This window comes from Perognathus longimembris, chromosome 28, assembly GCF_023159225.1.
Source record: "Perognathus longimembris pacificus isolate PPM17 chromosome 28, ASM2315922v1, whole genome shotgun sequence".
NCBI classification, from domain to species: domain Eukaryota; kingdom Metazoa; phylum Chordata; class Mammalia; order Rodentia; family Heteromyidae; genus Perognathus; species Perognathus longimembris.
In genome coordinates this window covers 17,567,934-17,588,127 of record NC_063188.1, presented here as the reverse complement: position 1 = coordinate 17,588,127, position 20,194 = coordinate 17,567,934, and the positions used below count along the sequence as shown (strand labels likewise).

At 46.8% G+C, this 20,194-nt stretch overlaps 1 protein-coding gene and 1 non-coding gene across 2 annotated transcripts; one reads left to right on the top strand and one right to left on the bottom strand.

Annotated features, from left to right (window-relative positions):
* Positions 1 to 871: 871 nt before the first annotated feature.
* Apln (apelin) lies at positions 872 to 10,075 on the bottom strand. Its single transcript, XM_048336705.1, has 3 exons — positions 9,682 to 10,075; positions 3,571 to 3,742; positions 872 to 2,854 (listed from the first exon to the last, which is right to left on the bottom strand). Exons 1-2 carry the CDS (start codon positions 9,746 to 9,748, stop codon positions 3,576 to 3,578), a joined length of 234 nt encoding a protein of 77 aa, XP_048192662.1. The 5' UTR covers positions 9,749 to 10,075; the 3' UTR covers positions 872 to 2,854; positions 3,571 to 3,575.
* Positions 10,076 to 14,382: 4,307 nt separating this feature from the next.
* LOC125344333 lies at positions 14,383 to 14,489 on the top strand. Its single transcript, XR_007209472.1, has one exon. It is a non-coding gene; the product is annotated as a U6 spliceosomal RNA (small nuclear RNA).
* The last annotated feature ends 5,705 nt before the right edge of the window (positions 14,490 to 20,194 follow it).

Genomic DNA, 20,194 nt, shown 5'->3' with positions numbered 1-20,194 from the left:
CTGACTTTCTATTTTTTTTGTTCTCTTATTGAACAGTTTTATGACTTTTGAGCAAGTTTGTCTGAAGGTACTTTCTTTGAAATGATGTATTTTGAGCACTAAATACTTGTCACATCTACAGAATTTCCCACAAGATGCACCAAATACATCCATTTTGATCACTCCTATCCTTTTGCTTTGGGTTTTGCTCATCACTATGTATGCCTGCATGCACCTAATGGGTTTATTAAGCAAATTAGTATGTACCCAATGTTCCTCTCTGTACTGGGAGATATTGACATTTTGACAACAAGCACGAAGATGTAGGACAGATGGGGCAGAACTGAACTGAACTCTCTGCATTTTATTTTTCAGACTATCTTATTCATTCAAGAGACTCTACTTTGTGAAACATTAAATGATACATGAAAAGTCATTGTGAAATATATTTATTGCTGAGAACATAACATTTTTCAAGAAAGGCAAACTGGCAAAGAAGTCCCAAAAGTGTTCAGAAATAGAGAAAATAGAAGACAGCCACCAAGGCTACAAAACAATTTGTAGTAGAAATCCTGTCTTGAATCAGCATGCTCTTAAGTAAATTGCTTTTGAGAAATCCTTTTAAGTGACTACCAAAAAATTAGGACATTCCAACAGATGCCAAAAGACTAAAACGCGGGTTGCATTTTCTGTGCACTGGTCATTAAGTGCAGATTCCTTTGTGAACTTGTGGCAAATCCGTTGTGAGGCCAGTTGACCTAAAACCAATTTGGGATGCAGGCACTTACCCCCACCCCTTGCACGTGCAATCTGGGAGCACTGGAACAACCCTGGCCCCCAGGGGGAAAGGAACGCCCATCCTGAATGTGACCTCCAAGAGTAAGGGCAAGTATCAGCTTTTAACTCTTTATTATAAAGACATATTTACATAGAATAATCTTTATAAACACAGTGAACACAATTCTGGGAAGAGGGGACAGTTTTTTCATGAAAAGGGCCTTAATATCTTTGTATAAATTAGTATAAGAATCATACACAACCACTTTAAATAAGACAGCCTCTAGACCCATCTAGGCCCCTCCTTTGCCACGCCTTCCCCCATCTTTCCTCTTTTCAGCCTCTTTTCACCCCTTCCCCTTGGGGCTGGGCTGAGCTACAGGTCATGGCAGGCTGATAAGGCAGGAACTTCAGAAAGGACAAGGAGGAGGAAGGCCAGGTCCCTGGTGGGGGACCAGTGGCAGAACAGGCACTGGATAACTCCTACTCCAAGCCCTAGGGTGAGGAGGCTGTGCCCAACCCGGCTCCACAGGGTGGGCTCCGACACAGCAGCAGCAATAGCAGCAGCAGCAGCAGCATTAGCAGCGGTAAGAAAGAAAAGAATTTAAGGGCTATAGAGAGGCAAACACTAGGGTTGTTGTGGGACTTGGGGGTCCTGATTCCCCCTGCCCCCACACATATGTAGGTAGGCATTAAGCTTTGTCTTCTCTTTGTCCCTCCTGGGAGGCCTCTGAAAAGGATGTTTGCTTAGGCAAAAGGCAAGATGACCCCACTCCCTCCCCTTCAGGGAAGACTTGCAGAAGGCCCTCATGGAAGATGTGACCCCTTGGTGGAGCAGTGTACCCCCATTTGTACATACTCCCATCTCTCCTTCCTTCCTTCTCTCCATCTATCTCCTCTTCTCTTGTTCTCCACTCTTTGCCCCCTGCCCTCCAAGATGAGGCCACTAGAAATAAAGGTGGAGGATTATTTAAGGCTCTTCCTGGTTCTGTACAACAAGTGCTGTTGAGGTGTGAGTGGTCCCAATTAGGGAACCATTCAGCCCAGGACGGACATGGAGCAGCCTGAGAGGTGGGAGCAGCTCCATCCCTATTCCCACACAGGGCAGTTCACAGGCAGCTTGCCTCTCCTCTTTCCAGCCGCCCCTAACCCTCACCCTAGGAAAAAGGCACTTCATTTGTTTTGGAAGGACATCACCAAGAGGGAAGAGGGTAGGTGTTCTAAAGTGGGAGTTGAGAGACCTGATCCCTATTCTGGCTCTGCAGTGGCCTGAGCAGGTCAATCCCCTCTCCTTTTGCAGGCTTTTGCATAAGAAGGCTGAGCTAAGAGATCTCCTAAGGGCCTTTGGGTACTGCTTTTTTGTAATTCTTGGCAAAAACAAACCTCTTACTTGGCTTTTACTCCCTGAAGAGTATAGAGTCATGACCCAGACACAAAATTAGCTGGGGCTAAGTGAGGATTGAGAGTGTAAGATGAAAGAAGTAACAAAGTACTTCATGGCCTCCTGTCCTTCACCTGTTCCTTAACTGGGCCAAACACAAGGATGAAACTGTAGCTATTGTTTCTCTTGTACTTCTGTGCTTCAACTGCTTCAACCAGAGTGCCATGTCTTCCATTTCTGTGCCCCAATGCAACTTGTCTGGATCCCAACAATCTACTCCTCTAACTAAAACCTCTCATTACACACTTCTGTATTCCTCGTTAGAGGCTGGGTATGGGGTCCCCCTGGCAGGAAATTATGGAGATGCACACATGAGGAGGGAAGGGTCAAGTGACCCTTGACCTATGTCAAGGGTGAGGTGAGGTAGGGACTCGGGCATCAGAGGATCAGAGAAAAGCTGAGTTTCCAAAGTCAGTCCAGGGAGTGGCCGGAAGGATGTGCTGAATGGATCCTTGTGAGAGAAATGGAATCATCTGAACAAGAAGCAGGACCACACTATTAGAGGAAGCTTGTGGGACAGAAGAGCCGGGACCAACAGCAGCTATAACGGGTGCAGGATGAGAGTTGAACAGATATGAGGGCTCCAGAGAAACAGATGAATCTGTGGAGTAGAGAGCTCTGCAGAGGAGGCAGGCACTTGGAGGGACCCTTTCAGTCCTAAACAGACAAAAAAGACAAGAGAGAAGTCATAAACATAGGTCAAAGGATACTTCATTCCTCCCCCTCCCCCTGCCAGGAAAGGACAGGAGATGGCCTTCATTCCATGTCCCACCCCAACCCCTGAACCTAATGCTTGTGATGCTGTGTTGCTTACTCCCAATGGAGTGACAGCAGGCCAGGCCTCCGAACAGGCTGAGGTCCTGCTCTCTCAATGTTTTTCTCCTTTCTGTAGCTCTGGACTACCACAACCACACTCTCCCCGATCCCATAATCTCCTTTCTGCCTGATAAATCTCAAACATTTGCTTCCTTCCCATTTACCCCCTCGACCTAGGGAGGATCTGCACTGGCCATGTGGGCATGCCTCTCCAATCAAGGCCTTCTAGGACTTCCAGAACTCTCTAATTATCAGCCTGTCCAACCCTAGGCAGCAGCAAGGTAGAGGACACTACTCAGCTCTTTGTGGGGGGGCAGTCAGGAGATGAGCCCCAGTGTCAAGCCCATCTCTGGGTCTCAGTTTCCTCCTCTGTAACATAGAAGGGTAAAACAAGGTTTAATAAGTTCCCTCATAGCTCTAAGTTCTGGTAGTTGGTGCTACACTTCCTTCCTGGGTATGTCTGGCCAATGATAAGCCATAGGGTCACTAGCAAGTCTGTGCTAGGCTGTCCCTTCCTGTCTCTGTTAGTGTTCCTCATTGACCAGGGACTCCAGTACCTGCTTCAGAAAGGCATAGGGCCCTTATGGGAGAGGCGAGGCCTCTGGCGGCGAAATTTCCTCCGGCCTCCCTGCCAGGTCCCTGGTCCAGTCCTTGAAGCTCTGGGCTGCACCAGGTAGTGAAGGTTACCTTCCTCCATCCCATTCCCATCTGAAGACACCATCAATGGCACTGCAAGAAGAAGAAAGTCTGTTAGCCAGGAAAGCTGCTGGTAACACTAGGGAGGAGGGGAGAATGTTTTTCTTTTCTTTCCTGGTGAAAGGGGTGCTGTTTGTACTCTGTCCTGGAACAAATGGATCCACGTCCATATTGTCACTAAGGTAGCTGGTTTTATGTTCTTTTGAGTTCTATTTCTGACAGGCACAGATGGATTCTTCCTTTGCAATGGCATTGAGGGGTTACACTCTGGGACAGCAAGCCTATACTTGGCTGTGGTGCAGGAGGCAGACCCTCATGGTATACTAGTGACTTGTTCAAGCCTTTGAACACAAATCACAATGACTCTTCCTTCATTGACCCATCACTTGGATTCCACAGTTATCTGATGGAGTCACATATGCTCCACTTAGCCTCGTTGTTTCTTGGCTGTGGGATTTTAAAGCAAATCTCAAACATGGAGTCATTGTAGGTCTACATTCTCTGATAAGCTGGGTGGTCCAATTTTGTGTGCTAGCCATCTCATATCTCACACCTGGGCAGTCCTCAGTGATTGAGATCTCGGAGGCTCATGGTCACTTAGGAGGCTTCCCTGTGGGTCTGGCTGGGGCATGTCTAACTAGCATGCTTTCTACTGGACTGTACTCAGCCTACAAACAGATTTTGCGGCTCAGAAATCTTGTGTGTATGAGTGAATCAATCAATATTCACCTGTAACAAGCATGACTATATGCCAGGAAAAGGGTGGGCAGTTGGCCTACTGACTATCATTCACAGATAACATCTTCTATCTTGTGTTGGGTATAAATTCCTTCTGTTCCAACCCCAGTTGGCTTCTGTTCCACCCTCCCTAGCTCTTCATTTTCATCTGTACACATCTGTCTTACAGTAGAAGTTGTCTGATGCTAGCCTGAGCCCTGACAATGCAATCCCAGTGGTGCTGGGTGTACTTGGGCAGGACGGGGGAGCAGGCTTGTCAGTTCTCATGGATTCTGCAGTCCATCGAAGGAAACCAAGCTGGCACCCAGAGGTAAGCCTGCCCACCGGAGGAAGGCACTGTATGGAGATGAGATGGTGTTGGGGAAGAGATGAATGGACACAGTGCTTCGCAATGCACAGTGTGGGGCTGGCCTGTAGAAATAAGTGTGTATGAGGCCAGCAATAATGAATACCAGGATCTCTTCCCCTCCCTTCATCAGATTTGCCTTCAGCTATAGCCTTGTTCCTTCAACCTTGCTGTTAACTATCCAGAAATTCCCGTCACTAGCTCAGAGTTTCCATATAGTCGTTCATTGGTGCTCCCTCTTCCCCTTTCCCTTGCCTCAACACCCCCATGGTCTTCCTTGGCCCCTTGGCTTTTGTGAGTCCTCTTTTGCATGCACATGATTTCCAGGCATTTCACCTCCTTCTGGCCCAAAGTGGACAAGGTTTATCCTTGGGGCCATCTTTGCCCAGCCTGTAGGACCTGCTTTCTCTCCCCACTCACAGCCAGACAGGACACTCAACCTCCATACTAGATTGTTTCAAGGTGCATGCTCCTTCCCTTCTTCTCCAAGGAAAACCACTAGGATCATTAGGACCCAGCTGTTCAGTAGGGCTATTTGGTTCACCAGACACTATTTCATTCCGATAGCCAGGGTAGGTTAATGTGACAATTCAGCCCCTAAACTCAGAACCCTTGAGCATTAAAACAATAGTTACTCTAGCACTTTGGGGTAGAAGGGAGAGCCCCAGGCCAGAGGCTGCTTTTGTCTGGCTGATCTGGAGGTCCCTTCTTGCTACCAGCTCTGAAAGGGCTGGGTTGGAGAGGAAGAGAAGAGAAGAGCCTTCATGAAGTTCCACCCTTGCTGCTCCAGCTCATGTCCAGAGTTTTGAGACCTTTTCAAGGCTTAGCCTGAGCATTTCTGGTGGATCTGGATGAGGCTAATGAGAAGGCAGTTCCAGAGACACACTTGGGGTATGGTGTGGTAAGGACAGTGCCTAGTGCATTGGCCAGGTAGAAAAGAATGACCCTAGGGACCTTGAAAAAATGTAAGTGAAACCTTAGTTCTCACATCTGTGCCTTCAGTTGCTAGGGATAGGGGCCCAGGCCATTATGCTCCAAGGGTGCAGTGGGTAAGAGGAGGGCATGCACAGTGCCAGGAGGGGGAGAGTTATCAACCCCATGTGCTCAGCACCTTAGAATCTCTGTGGCAGTCAGAAAGGGAGGGCTGAGGGAAGGGCTCTATAGAAAGGGTGATCAATAGCTAGGATGGGAAGCAGGGTGAATGGCTCTGACTCAGTCTAGGACTCAGGCCAGGAAGATGTTTAGACTCCAGGCCTGCAGACAAGAGCTATGCTGAACTCATGGTAAATGACACACACTGTACTGCAGCCATCCAGAAGACCCTGGTGTCTTGCATTATATTCTGTTGGGTGGAGGACTTCTTGTCTTCTTCATCACAGGAAGTCTGCAGACTCCTCCTTTACTCTGAGTGCACCTGCTACCTACTTATTTGATGCTGTGTCTGGCTTTCCCTCAGGTAAGCTGACACCTGAAACCATGGCTATGACCCATCCAAAGGGAAAAATTAGAGGCTGTTGATTTCTCATCACTGCAGAGGTCCTAGCTGTACAAAAGAATTCTCTTTTAGAATTGGGAGCCATCCCCAAAACACTTCAACATTTCCATCCAGTTCATGTGCAGCTTTAAGGAAGGCAGGCTCTATCCTCCAAAGAATCTCTGGCCTGGAGGGCTAAGAGCCATTGCTCAAGGAAGTGCCTGCAGCAATAAAGTTACAGCATCTGCGTGCCGAGAAAGGCAGTGAAGGGGAGAACAGAACTGGATTGTCATGCCACCTGAGCACCAACCCCATCAATGCACAAAGAGGTATATGCACTTTTTAGGAGCAATGCCAACTTCATCAGGAATGGTAACCTGTTTTCTCTGTCAGGATCCCATCTGTCATGATTCCCTGAAAAGCTCACAGTCAACAACTGGTAATGCCCCCTCTGCTGTTCCATGACCCCGGCTCCAGGATAAGGAGCTCAGCCTCCTGCCCAGGGTCTTCTCTAGGGCCCGGTGCTGTCTCCTGGTGCCAGCTTTGCTGCTGTGGATGCATCAGGCTCTGGCAGCCTGGCCCTACACTTGACTAGCCTTAGTCCTTTGCTGCTGACAGCCTTGGATCAAGTTACATGAGTGCTTAGCACTTAGGTTTGGGCATGGAATGGAACTGCCCCCCTAGTGTGTATGGGGGGTACAGTAGGCTGTCCTCACACTGCCACTGTGACTAAATGGAGCAGGGGCTGGTAAGGGGGAGCAAAGGGGAAGAAAGAGGTGCTCAAAGACCAAGGGATATTTGGCCCAGGCCCAGAAGCTCTTAGACAGAGAAGAGCAAAGTGTATCCCAGGTCAGGAAGCAGTGGAGGAGTGTGGGTGGTGAGAGGGGAGGGTGGAGGTGGAGGTGGACATTCCAAGTCAGAACAGAGTGTGGGGAGAGAAGAGGTAGCATGGTTTTCAAGCCTGAACTTTGACTGGAGCCTCTGGCTGGGGAAAGCATGTGCAAGTGTGGGCCAAGGACAAGGTAGTCCTGAGGCCCAGGCAGTAGGAGAAGGAGACCTATGTACCTAGACCTTTGTGTGGTGGCCACCTGTCCTCCTTTGGCTCTAGGAGAGGTCAGGAGATGAAAAGGCACTGGGAGCCTTAGAAATGTGTAGTACCAGGGGGCTGAGAATATGGCCCTGGGTTCAATTCCTCAACACCACACATACAGAAAAAGCTGGAAGTGGCGCTGTGGCTCACGAGGTAGAGTGCTAGCCTTGAGCAAAAAGAAGGCAGGGACAGTGCTCAGGCCCTGAGTCCAAGCCCCAGGACTGGCAAAAAACAAAACAAACAAAGAAATGTGTTGTACCAGGCTTAAACAGAATGTGAGGGCAAGGCATATTCCTAAATTGGGGTGGGCAGATGGGCTAATGAAAAAGGAGAGATGAAAGCAAGAGATGGAAAGGTCTGAGCCAGAAGCACATGATGTTTTAGCAGCATTACTTGCTTGTCTTCCTTTGAAACCAGCACTACCCCCCAATGGCTGCACCCGAAAGGGCTCATTTTTCCATTACCCAAGGATCTCCTTGTAGACTGGGAAGAGGACAGAGTACAAATATCGGGAAACCCCAGCTTCCTCTGGGTTACCCTTTCCACACTCACTCTTTTTTTGCCAGTCAGTCTTGGGGCTTGAACTCAGGGCCTGGGCACTGTCCCTGAGCCTCTTTTGCCCAACACTAGCACTCTACCACTTGAGCCACAGCACCACTTCCTTTTCTGTGTATGTGGTACTGACCAATAGACCCCAGGGCTTCATACATGCTAGGCAAGAACTCCTCCACTAAGCCACATTCCCAGCCCCACGTGCACTCTTTTTCTCCCTTGATGGTACCACCTTGGATTCTTTGATAGTTAAGGGTTCATACAAGGGGCTTGTCTTGCTATTTATCATGGATGGGAAGCTGCAGGATGGAGGGGCAGGAACATGTGGTGTGTTTATTCCTATCTTTCAAGCCCTGCCACTGCCTGGCTGACAGGAGTTTGAGGAGAAAGTCTGCTCTTCTTCCCAAGTAGGTGAATGACTCAGTGCTGGAGTTCCCAAGAAAGAAACCACTGGACAGCTGCCTGGAGGCAAAAGGTGCCAGACCCAAGCAATGTGCCTTCCTGAAAATCCCAACAGTGCCCTGGAATCGGGCAGTGCCAAAGAACAAAACAGAGAAAGGAAGGTGGCCTGCAGAAGCATGCAGTTGGTCAGAGACCCCTCTCCCCTCCTGTTCTAGAAGGTTTGGAACCAAGTAGGGCTCTGCGCCCTTCATCTAGAAAACTTAGTGCTTCCTTCTCCCTCATCTCCCTGTGGCCCCAGCCCTGGGACTGGCATTAGTTCTCCTGGTCTTGGCCTTCTCCTTCTGTGGTGCCAGGCAGGCAGCACTGACAGCCAGATCACAGGACTGTAGCAGTTGGAGGTGGGAGTTGGCAGGCCCAGGAGATACTGACGCACAGAGGACAGGCAGCCTGGAAGTCAGGCTTAGGACAGGCAAGGGAGTACTAGTGCCAAGTATTACCAGGTGGGGGCGTGGTACGGGGGAGGGTGAAGGGCATCCTCCCTGAGCTGCATGGAGGTATCAAGTCAAGTGGCGGTGTTTCTTGGTTTGATGCCTGGAGACAGAATTCAAGGGATGCAAGCCCATGCCTGGGGCAGTGGGGGCTGAAACCAAGATATGGAAGATCCGGGTCCCTGGGGTGGGATGGAGACTGTAGCTGGGGAGAGCATCCCATGCCAAGCAATGGAAAAGACCAGACAAGACCTTGGCATCACGTAAGAGAAGACCAGTCCAGCCTGGTCCAGCCCGGCCTCAGGTAGGCTGTGTCTTCTCATATGCAAGCCGAAAGGAACAACAGCTGGGATCCACGCTGCCACCATCCCACCACGCGCTCCTCCTGCCTATGCAACAAGTGTCACGTCTACATGCTGGCACATCATCCCTAGTGGCCTGCACCCCTGGACTGGCCGGCAGCCCCGAACTTCTAAGAGCCCAAAGACCTTGCACACGGGGAGCCCAGTGCACTCAGTTGTGCTCACGTCTTTTCCATTGATCTAGGAGGAGCGGAGGACACATTTCCCCACCCCCACCCCCACGTGGGGTGGAGTGTGCAAGACATAGGGTGCTCCTTGGACAGTGAAGGGCGGTCAAGAGGGACAAGGCGCTCACGGATGATGCCCACAGACATGCCGACCCCCATTTCCCGCCCCCTCCCGCTGGCGGAAGCAGCTCCCTAGGAGCTCTGTCAATCGGCCGGCCGCCCAGCGCGGGTTGGCGCGTGGCGGCTTCGGCCCCCGCTGGAGCCTGGCTCCGCGGGAGGCCGGGAGAGCGGGGCGGAGGGGAGGGGAGCGAGCGCGGGGAGAAGCGCCGGCGGGACAGCGTGCACACACTCACCTCCACACACCGCAGTCACGCAGAGCCAAAGCAGCAGCACTGCCTGCACGCAGAGCCGCAGATTCATGCTGCAAGTTCCAACTGCTGGGCGCGCGGGAGAGTGAAGACAGCGAAGTCACAGGCAACGAAAAGGCGAGAGCCCCGAGCGGACGGCTGGGGCGTGCAGGACACAGGGGCTGGCGCTGGGGTCGTGGGGGGTGGGGGTGCGTGCGTGCGTGCGTGGTGTGCACCCCTGCCACGCCGCGAGCTCGCAGCCGCTGTGCCCGCACGCTCGCTGCCTCGGCTCTCCGGCAGCCTCGCTCGGCCGCGGCGGATCCGGGGAAGGGGAGGGGACGACAAGCTTGTGCCAAGCGGCTGGCTTTGCTCCGCTGGGACTCCAACTGCCCGGGGTCCAGCTGCCAGCGAGAAGGCTCCCGCTCACTCCTGGGGCTGCATTTTGTAGTTTGTGGCTTGGCTGAGAGCCCACTTGGTCATGTGGTCATCGGGAGGGCTAGGGGGGAGGGGGGAGGCAGGAAGAGGGAGAGGAGGGAGTGAGCCTCCCCTGCACCGCCCCCCCCGCACCGCCCCCCTCCGTTCCCTCACGCACTCTACAGCCTCCGCACGGGCAGGAGAGGGATCCCCGAGGTGGCCCCACAACAAAAGCTGCACATTGGCTTGGACAATCCACAACCCGCTCCTTAAGACAATGCCCGCTTGGCTGAGGGCCAGGGGGTTAGTGGAGACCTGAAGGATTTCAAACACAGGAAGTTATGGAGGGGCGCGCTTAACCCTTTCTCACCTGGCTTCCTTCAGAGCTGCCGCAAAACCTGCGTATTTGGAGAAGGACCTCTTCCAGACTAACCCCATTCATTCCCCCCTCCCCCCACCTCTGACTCTCTGGTCTTCCCGGTCACTCTGCATCCCCAGGAGTTGGGTCAAGAGCATCCCACGTTGGTTCAATTATTTCCACTTCATCTCCAACTGAATTGCAATGGGAGATGATTACCCTAGGTTTGTGCCTAAAGCTTGATTCATCGTTCACACACCCTTATGTCTCCTACTGTGTCCCCGGACACATCCCCTACCTGGACTGCAGCTAACCTCCACTAACATCCCTACCTATGAACTTCATTCTTACAAGAGACCCTCACATGCCAGGCCAACAGACGACTTCCCAAGGTAACAGTCATCCAGGAGAGGCTGCCCCTTGGGTCCTTCCCACAGGTAGGATATACAACAGCTCCCATGTGCTGTTCTCTTCGGAACTGTCCTCTACCCACTTCCCCATCCTCACAAGAAAGGGTTGGTTTATCCAGGTCCAAGCACTGGAGACTGCATTTGTATTTACATATACCTGGGATTCCTCTTCATAAGCGGCTCTTGAAATCTTCTCCCCTTCTAGACTAAACTTCTTGCCTCTTCTACAGCCTAAGAGCTTCCAAAGACAAAGAATGCCTATTGCATCAGATTGGGAGCCCCCAGGATAGGATCCTATGTTTTCACTCTTCTGTATTTCTCCCAAGTCCCCAGTATCACTCTCTACACATAGGTGGCACTCTCTCAACACATGTTAAGTCAAAGGTGTTCCCACCTTGCAGTAAGCCAGGCAGCTTTGTTTAAAGTTTAAGACCAGATTCACACAAAGGCACAATGGACAGTGCTTATGTGAGCCACGAAAGACATGAAATATTACAATGAAATATTTTAATGTATTACAAAAATGCAGCACATCTACTATTTAGTATCATTTTCCTGCCACCAGGATTTGTTACCACCACAAAAGAAGGATCTTTGTTTTGCTCTTGTTTCTCTCTCTAAACCCAGAACAGTGTTTGGGGGCAGAATTGGTGCTCAATATATAATTCTGAATATATGAGCAAACTATTCAAATACATTCCTATTACCTAAATCAAGGGATTTGGAAGGGAATACAGTAGGATTCTTGTTCTATGATCCCATTAGCCAAGGAATCCTCCAGCCACCACCCCCCCCCCCCGCCCCAGAGCACAAAGCAAAGCATCTTTCTTTAACCAAACAACCCAGGCTGTAAGCAAGTGGACACAGTAGCACAAGGTCATTCTTCTGTTATGCCCATGGAAACATGTTCCCGATGTAACAGCTTCTTGATTTCACCTTTACTTAATGTAGGGCCTTGTTGCTGTCACTTAAATTCATTATTTCTTACATACACAATAATGTCTGCACTATCCACTTCAGTATGTCATGGCATCAAATGAAGCAATGCACCTGAAGGTACAGTGCAGATCATGAAGGCTTTGGAAGGTCATTTTTATAAAAACACATGGCTCGTACCCGTGCAAGCCTGAATAAATGGCTCCCAAATCTAGGTTAATAGAAGTCTTTGATCACACCTCTGCTACGAGGCTGTTGTTCAATGGTTAGAGCAGTATTTCCCAATACAGAAGCTAAATGAAGTTTAAAATTCAATTCCTTTGTCACACAGCTACATTGTGGTTGTTCACTTGTCCATCTAGTCTATTGGACAGCAAAGAACAGAAATGTTGATCATGAATTGGTAGCATTTGATGGCTCATTCATTCTGCCTGCTCCATAAGTCTTTTCCTATCTAGTCTAATCCTCAACCGTAAAAGCAAGGTGAGAAAAAAAGAAAAACAAAGGAAAGGAGTAGTGAGTGCAATCCAGTAACAAAATGAAGGCATTCATTAAGGTTAAGATAGAAAGAGCTGAACATTTAGGAGAAACATTTATAAATAGAATCCTTCTCTTCACTTAACCAACCTCCATTCATTTTTCTAGTCATAACTCCAAGATCTTCCTTCTTTCTCAGGCTGCTCCTTGCCCACTGTGAGGACAAAGGTCCTCTTCATGACAGCTATGGCCACAGTTTTCATTAGCACTACTGAGGAACATAGAAAGCATTTTTAATGGGTGGGCCATGTTCTCTGGACCACATTCTGCAGAGAGGGCTGACCATCATCGTGTGCCAATGCAATTGTGATCGCACACTGTGATTCCTTTGTAGATTCCCTGGAATGTCCAGTTTTCCTACGTGTCTCTGCCAGCCAGATTTTAAAGTCACCATAATGATAGTGCCTAGTTGGCACTCTGCTTGTCCAATAAATACCTATGAGCAGAACTCTGTGCTGGCTTTTGTTCAAGAAGACTTAATATGTGCAGAAGGTGTGTTTGCACATGTGTTTCTAGGAGCATGTGTCTCCTGCCCTGATGCAGCAAGTCACTGTGAAACACACTGTCACCCTTGAGGATCAGATCTGCCATCAGAGGTAAAACTCAGTTTCCAGTCACAGTGAGGGACAATTCTGGGATAAGAGTAGGCCTCAGTGAATTGTGGAAAACAGACATGATATAACTGGGCTATGGGACTTGTTCCCCTCATGGACTTCATACATAAACTATTCAGTTCTTCATAGTGTCCTATATCATTACCACCAGTTACTGCTGCTCAACTGACTCATCCATGTCTCTACACTGTGGATTTATGTGAACTGTGCAGTATATTAAAAAGAGGCAGATTTACATAGTAGATGTTAAATCCTGCCACAATCCCATTATTGGCGGTATAATGTGGATGAGTTACTTAGCCTTTCTCAGGCTTAGTTCCTTACTCTGTTAAATAAGGATAATAATGGTGCCAACTTTATATGCTGTAGTTTCAATGTCTATGTCCCTCCAAAAAAGATTTTTAAATGCCAGTCAGGGGGCTTGAACTCAGGGCCTGGGAGCTATACCTGACCTTTTTGCTTAAAGCTAGCAGTCTAACACTTGAGCCACCTTTGCACTTTTTGGCTTTTTTTGGTGATTAACTGGAAATAGAGTTTCATGGTCTCTCCAGCCCAGGCTGGCTTTGGATCATGATCCACAAATCTCAGCCTCCTGGGTAGCTAGGATCACAGGCATGAGCCACCAGTGCCTGGCTAAGAGGAGCTTTTTGGAAGGTGAAAAATCATGAGAGTTCTACCTTTACAAGTAGATTGGTGCTATTATAAAAAGAGGTTGAAGGAAGCAACCTAGTGTTATTTTTGCCTTTCTGGTTTCTTTCATGTGAGGACATAGTTTTCATTCCCTCCAGAAAAGTATAACAGTCAAGGTAGTACTTTGGATGTAGAGAAGAGGGCTTGGGGACTTTCACCAGACACCAAACTGCTAGTACCATGATCTTAGAAACAATTTTCTATTGATTATAAATTATTAGTCTTAGCTATCTTGTTATAGCAGCAGGAACAGATGATGACAGACATTATTAAATGAGATAATGCAAAACACACTATAGTTACTCTAATGTTAGTCTTCTTTTCGTATGTTCTCTCTTGACTTTTAGGTTCAACCCTTGAGTCTCCTGGAACTGGTCTGAAAGGAAAGGCGCTGTCTTCTCCCTGCTCCATTTATATCTATTTTCTTAGTAACCATTAAAAGTTCTTCCTGGGGGTGGGGAATATGGCTTAGTGGTAGAGTGCTTGCCTTGCGTGCATGAAGCCCTGGGCTCAATTCCTCAGCAACACACAAACAGAAAAAGCCAGAAGTGGTGTTGTGGGTCAAGTGGTAGAGTGTTTTTTTTTTGCCAGTCATGGGGCTTGAACTCAGGGCCTGAGCACTGTCCTTAGCTTCTTTTAGCTCAAGGCTAGCACTCTACCACTTGACCTTGAGCTAAAAGAAGCTAAGGACAGTGCTCAGGCCCTGAGTTCAAGACCCATGACTGGCAAAAAAAAAAACCTGTTCCCTGTACTTGCTTTGACAGCACATATACTAAAATTGGAACAACACAGAGAAGATTAGCATGGCCCCTGCACAAGGATGATACACAAATTTGTGGAGCATTCCATTTTTTAACACGTATTTTCATGTACAAAATAAAATTGTCCATATTAAACAAACAAACAAACTGCTGCCCAGTACTGGTGGCTCACATCAATAATGCTAGCTACTCAGGAGGCTAAGATTTTAAGATCACAGTTCAAAAACAGTTCCAGCAGAAAAGTCTGTGAGACTCTGGTCTCCAATAAATTACTCAGAAAAAGCCAGGCATGGCACTGTGGCTGAAGTAGTACAGCATTAGCTTTGAGTATAAAGAGGCTTAGGGATAATGCCCAGGCCCCGAGTTCAAGCAAAAGCCAAAACAAAAGGCTCCATATCTTATTCCCTCAAAGCATCAATGACTATTGGAGCTATTTTGATGAGTGCATTTGATCCAGGGAATTAATATACGATAGTAGTTTGGGGTTATACCTCCTAAGTGTGATTCTCATTCTCATTCCAGCCTGGCCTTTACACCAAGGCAACACCAGCAACAAGGAAAGAAGCACTTGAGTCACTTTGATATGACTTTTCTATATAGAACTCGCCTTGTTCCACAATCAATTGAGGAAGAGAGTCTGGCAATCTCCAGCTCAACTTGCAACTTACAGGCCCAGCCACTGAAGCCTCAAAGAAAGCACAGTCCTGTCACATCCCATTCCTCTCTGCCTGTCCTCACAGGTGATGATGACAATAATGATAATGATGACAATGACAAGGATAGTTACAATTTCTTGTGCATGTGCTGTGTGTCCAGCGGTGGCCTAAATGTTTCAGATGAGTAAACTCACCAAATTACCACACCCATATAAGGTAGGTCCTATTCTTTTCACCACCATTTTGCAGATGATTTTTAACAGAGATTACACAATTTTTCCAGACTGGCCCAGCTTCAAGGCCCATGCTCCCCTTCACTGGGCATCAAGAAACAATGTCTCACTTTCTGGGCCCATATATCACTACTAGGATCTGAACGTTTAATTTGTACAATCTTCAACCAGGAAGCAAGAAGGCATGGTGAGTACATGTCTTCTGGAACTAGGTGGCTCAGTCACTTACTAAATAGATTGCATTGGGCATATTATTAACCCTTTCTCAGCCTCAGGTTCCTCAAGTAAAAAATAGGCCAGTTGAATAAAGTACTTGGCAGAGTGCTTAGTTCTCATAGTGAAGGGAGCATTATTTAATTCTTGTGGATCTTATAGGTATTTGTATGTTGGTCTTCTAAATATGAGATAAGAGTAAGTCTTCCTGAGTATGGGTGGCTCATGCCTCTAAGCTACTCAGGAAGCTGAGAGCTAAGAATCAGGGCTCAAAGCTAGCTCAGGCAGAAAGGTTCATGAGACTCAACTCTAATCACCAAAAATTTGGACATGATCTGTGGCTCATGTGGTAGAGTAACAGCCTGGAGTGTAAAACCTAAGGACAGTGGCTCAGGCCCTAAGTTTGAGCCCCAGTACTGGCACCAAGAAAGAAAAGAAAAAAGAAGGAGAGGAAGGAAAGAAGGGAGGGAGGAAGGGAGGAAGGAAAGTCTTTTCACTAGGAGTGCTCCTACCCTAAGTGAGTGCTCAATGAATGAAAGAAGGAATTGTATCCAATTATTCTAAGTTTGACACCTAGCCAGTATCTTTATTTGGGCAAAATGATCACAACTTATTGCATACATTTTTATATGAGTCTCCACCAGTAGTTGAGAAATACTCAAAACCACGATCTCTCACCCCTCATTGTATAATCATTGCTTTGATTGTAATAGTGTGAATAAGGGAGGGAGAAGACATATGGATAAGCCTGGCCAGCAGCCAGAAAACTTTCATACCCAAAAGAGCCACTCCCATGCCCCTCTATGCAGAAGGAGAAACTGAGGCCCCAAAAGTAATGAAGCAAAGTTATACAGAAAGGTGCCGGCAAACCTAAGACTGGTATCATAGTCAAAGTTACTCCAATTGCCTGCTGTTCCATTATGCCTTTCTGGCATAGCCTGGGGCTCAGTAGCATTGTTGTACCTGAACTTTCTTTTTTTAAAATTTTTATTGTCAAACTGATATACAGAATGGCTACAGGTTCATACTTTAGGCACTGGATACATTTCTTATACTGTTTGTTACCTCCTCCTTCATTCCCCCCTCCCACCTCCCCCTTTCCCTTTCCCCCCATGAGTTGTTCAGTTGGTTTACACCAAACAGTTTTGCTAGTATTGCTTTTGTAGTCGTTTGTGTTTTTATCCTGTGTCTCTCGATTTTGGTATTCCCTTTGAGTTTCCCAGTTCTAATACCTGTATAAACGGTTTCTAATGTACTCAGATAAGATACAGAGATAGTGCAGGTACAACCACAGGAAGGGGATACAAGAGGATCATCAACAATAGCTACGGTTTCACATGGCATGTTGAAAGTAATTACAACAGTGATATAAGAGTCGTTTTCATAACATGGAGTTCATTTCACTTAGCATCATCTTATGTGATCATAAGGGTATAGCTATTGGGCTCTTGTGATCCTCTGCTGTGACTAGCCTAAACCTGTACCTGAACTTTCATTGTCCCACTACTAAGTATTTGTCTTTCTGATTCTGTTGACCACAACTGAGTTTTCTCTGTTTCTATCATAGCAGCCAGCACAATGCTTGCCCTAGACTTGTGGAAGCTTAAGCCATATTCATAGATCAACTTTCCCATTTGGGGTATGAAACCATTCTAATCAGAGACCATGATGTCAAGTATATGGTACCTAGCCTGGAACTTTGTGAGTCAAGGTATTCTAGCGACTGGAAGAATTAACCTTGTTGTTGGATTTTGTCAAGTTTTCTTCACAACCAGTTGTATGATGCTCTTCCCCTTGTCTTGGTGTCTTAGTGCTTGCTAACCCTCATCACCAGAGCACTAACTCTGGCTACCAAGTGAGACCTTGTCTCTCACATTTGCCCTTTTCCCAAGCACTCTAAGTCATTACAAGCCATCCTTTTTTGCAAAAATTTAAGAGATGTGGGCATTTTCCAGAATAAGGACTTTGCCCCTGGTCACATCCCTGACATGTAATATGTTCCACTGCACAGGGTCATTTAGTTCCAAATAGGTTCCAAGTGCTCTAGAAAATGTTTAATCCACTTGCATGAAATGTGTCTTCCAATTTCTTTGCAAATGATGTACTTATCCAGTTGTTTTATGTGTCTAAGGAGAATTAGAGGTTCCCACAGATATACCTCATTTATCCAACAACCATGTTCCTCAAAATTGTTATAGCACTGGAATTCATATAACCAACTATTATTCCAATTGACCTTGAAGATGCAACTGTTCACTAGCAGGTTAGATCCTTAGAGAAATCCTTCAAGAAGGTAAAGAATCACTCCTCTGCCCCTGACCCCAGATCAGCCCCACCATAGTATCCTTTCTCCCCTGCATCCTGCCTAATTCCTTCTGATCCTTTGGCCTTCCCCAGCACCACACTGGTCCCTGCTCCTCCTGTTTGTCTTTCAGGGCAGTTACATTTCCTTTTCACATCCTCTATGACGTCTCCCAGGAGCCTCCATCCTTCCTCTCCCCTAGGATCTATTAATACTCTGGTCCCCCTGGGAAGCATGCAAATTCTTTTCTTCAGCCCGCAAGGCCCACTGAACTAAGATAGCCACTCCCAAATGAACAGGTTTGTGGGCACTGAGCCAGGGCCAAAGAAGACTGTTGTAGAAAGAGTATTGGACCCATCGGGTCCTATCTCTGAGACAGTGAGGTCAAAGTCAAAGAGCTAATGACTTCAACATTGCTCCATCCCACATCCAACTGTGCAGCCTTGAATTGATCAGAACTTGACACTAATCACTATGTAGTTCCAACTCCTGGCCATAGAAAGAAGTCTTGTACGGTTCTTACTATTTTATCTTTCAAATATTGACACGAAGAATCAAATATTTTGCTTAAAACATTTAATCTTATAAAGGCAAAATGTTGGGGTGAGGTATAGCAGAGAAAAAGAACAGTAGTCATATTACAGCGAAACCCCATGCATTAGTTTCCCAGGGCTGCTGTAGCAAATTATTACAAACTTCATAGCTTACAACAAAATTGTTCTTTTCCATTAATAGAGGCTAGAAATTTAAAATCGAGGAAATTATAGAACCAGGCTAGTAAACCATGGTTTGGAGGTCAAATGTAATCCAGCGAACCTTCCCCAACCTTGAGATAGTGAATGTTCTGTAGATTTGTCCTGGGGAGAGATTTAATGTTCCAAGTCCTTGTACTTTAATTAAAAAAACAACTTGTGCTAAGGGAAAAATCATTGTCACTCCCACCCTAGAGCTGACTTGCTTTCATTTGAGTGAAAGTGTAATCCTTTTCCTAATAAACATGATGAAGAAGACAAGATAAAGTTATAGGGTGAAGATAACTACATAAATATGAACAGAAAGAGGGGGGGAGAGAGAACAGTGAAAAAGCAACAAACTAGCTTTAGGCTAAAGAATTGATCATCAATTGGTGAGGTAAGGATTTGTTAATTAGCTTGGCTGGGTTTTTTTTTGTTGTTGTTTCTTTTTATGTTTTTTTTTTTTTTAACCAGTATTGGGGTTTGAACTTAGAGCCTGGGCACTGTTCCTGAGCCTCTTTGTGCTCAGGTGAACACTTCATCACTTGAGCCACACAGAGCCATTTATGGCTTTTTCTGAGTAGTTTATTGGAGATAGGAGTCTTAGGACCTTTTCTGCTCCAGCTGGCTTTGAAGCTGCCTGAGTAACTAGAATTACAGGTGTGAGCCACTAGTGCCTAACATTGGCTGATTTTTTTAAACAATATATGCAAACACTAAAGCATCATGTTATACCCTCTAAGAATACACAATTATTCTTTGTCAATTAAAATTAGTGAGGAAAAAGAAACACTTGGGCTCCTTGGCACAGGGTGGAACTTCCTTAACAAAGACCCAGAAATGCTACAAATCAAAGAAAGGATGGACAAATGGGACTGCATCAAACTGCAGAGCTTCTGCAGGGCAAAGGACGTAGCTCGCAAGATAAACAGAAAGCCCACAGATTGGGAAAAGATCTTTACCGGCCATACAACGGACAAAGGCCTCATATCTAAAATATATGCAGAACAAAAAAATTACATTCCTCCAAAACAAAACTGCAAAGAACCAATAGCCCCCTCAACAAGTGGGCTAAAGACTTACAAAGAGACTTCTCTGATGAGGAAATGAGAATGGCCAAAAGACATATGAAAAAGTGCTCTATATCACTGGCCATAAGAGAAATGCAAATCAAAACAACATTGAGATTCCATCTCACCCCAGTAAGAATGTCTTATATCAAGAAAACTAACAATAACAATTGTTGGAGGGGATGTGGCCAAGAGGGAACTCTACTTCATTGTTGGTGGGAATGTAAACTGGTTCAGCCACTCTGGCAAGCAGTATGGAGATTCCTCAGAAGGCTAAATATAGAACTCCCCTATGACCCAGCAGCCCCACTTTTGGGTATCTATCCAAAAGACCACAAACAAAATAACAGTAATGCCACCAGCACAACAATGTTCATCGCAGCACAATTTGTCATAGCTAGAATCTGGAACCAACCCAGATGCCCCTCAGTAGAAGAATGGATCAGGAAAATGTGGTACATATACACAATGGAATTTTATGCCTCTATCAGAAAGAATGACATTGCCCCATTTGTAAGGAAATGGAAGGACTTGGAAAAAATTATACTAAGTGAAGTGAGCCAGACCCAAAGAAACATGGACTCTATGGTC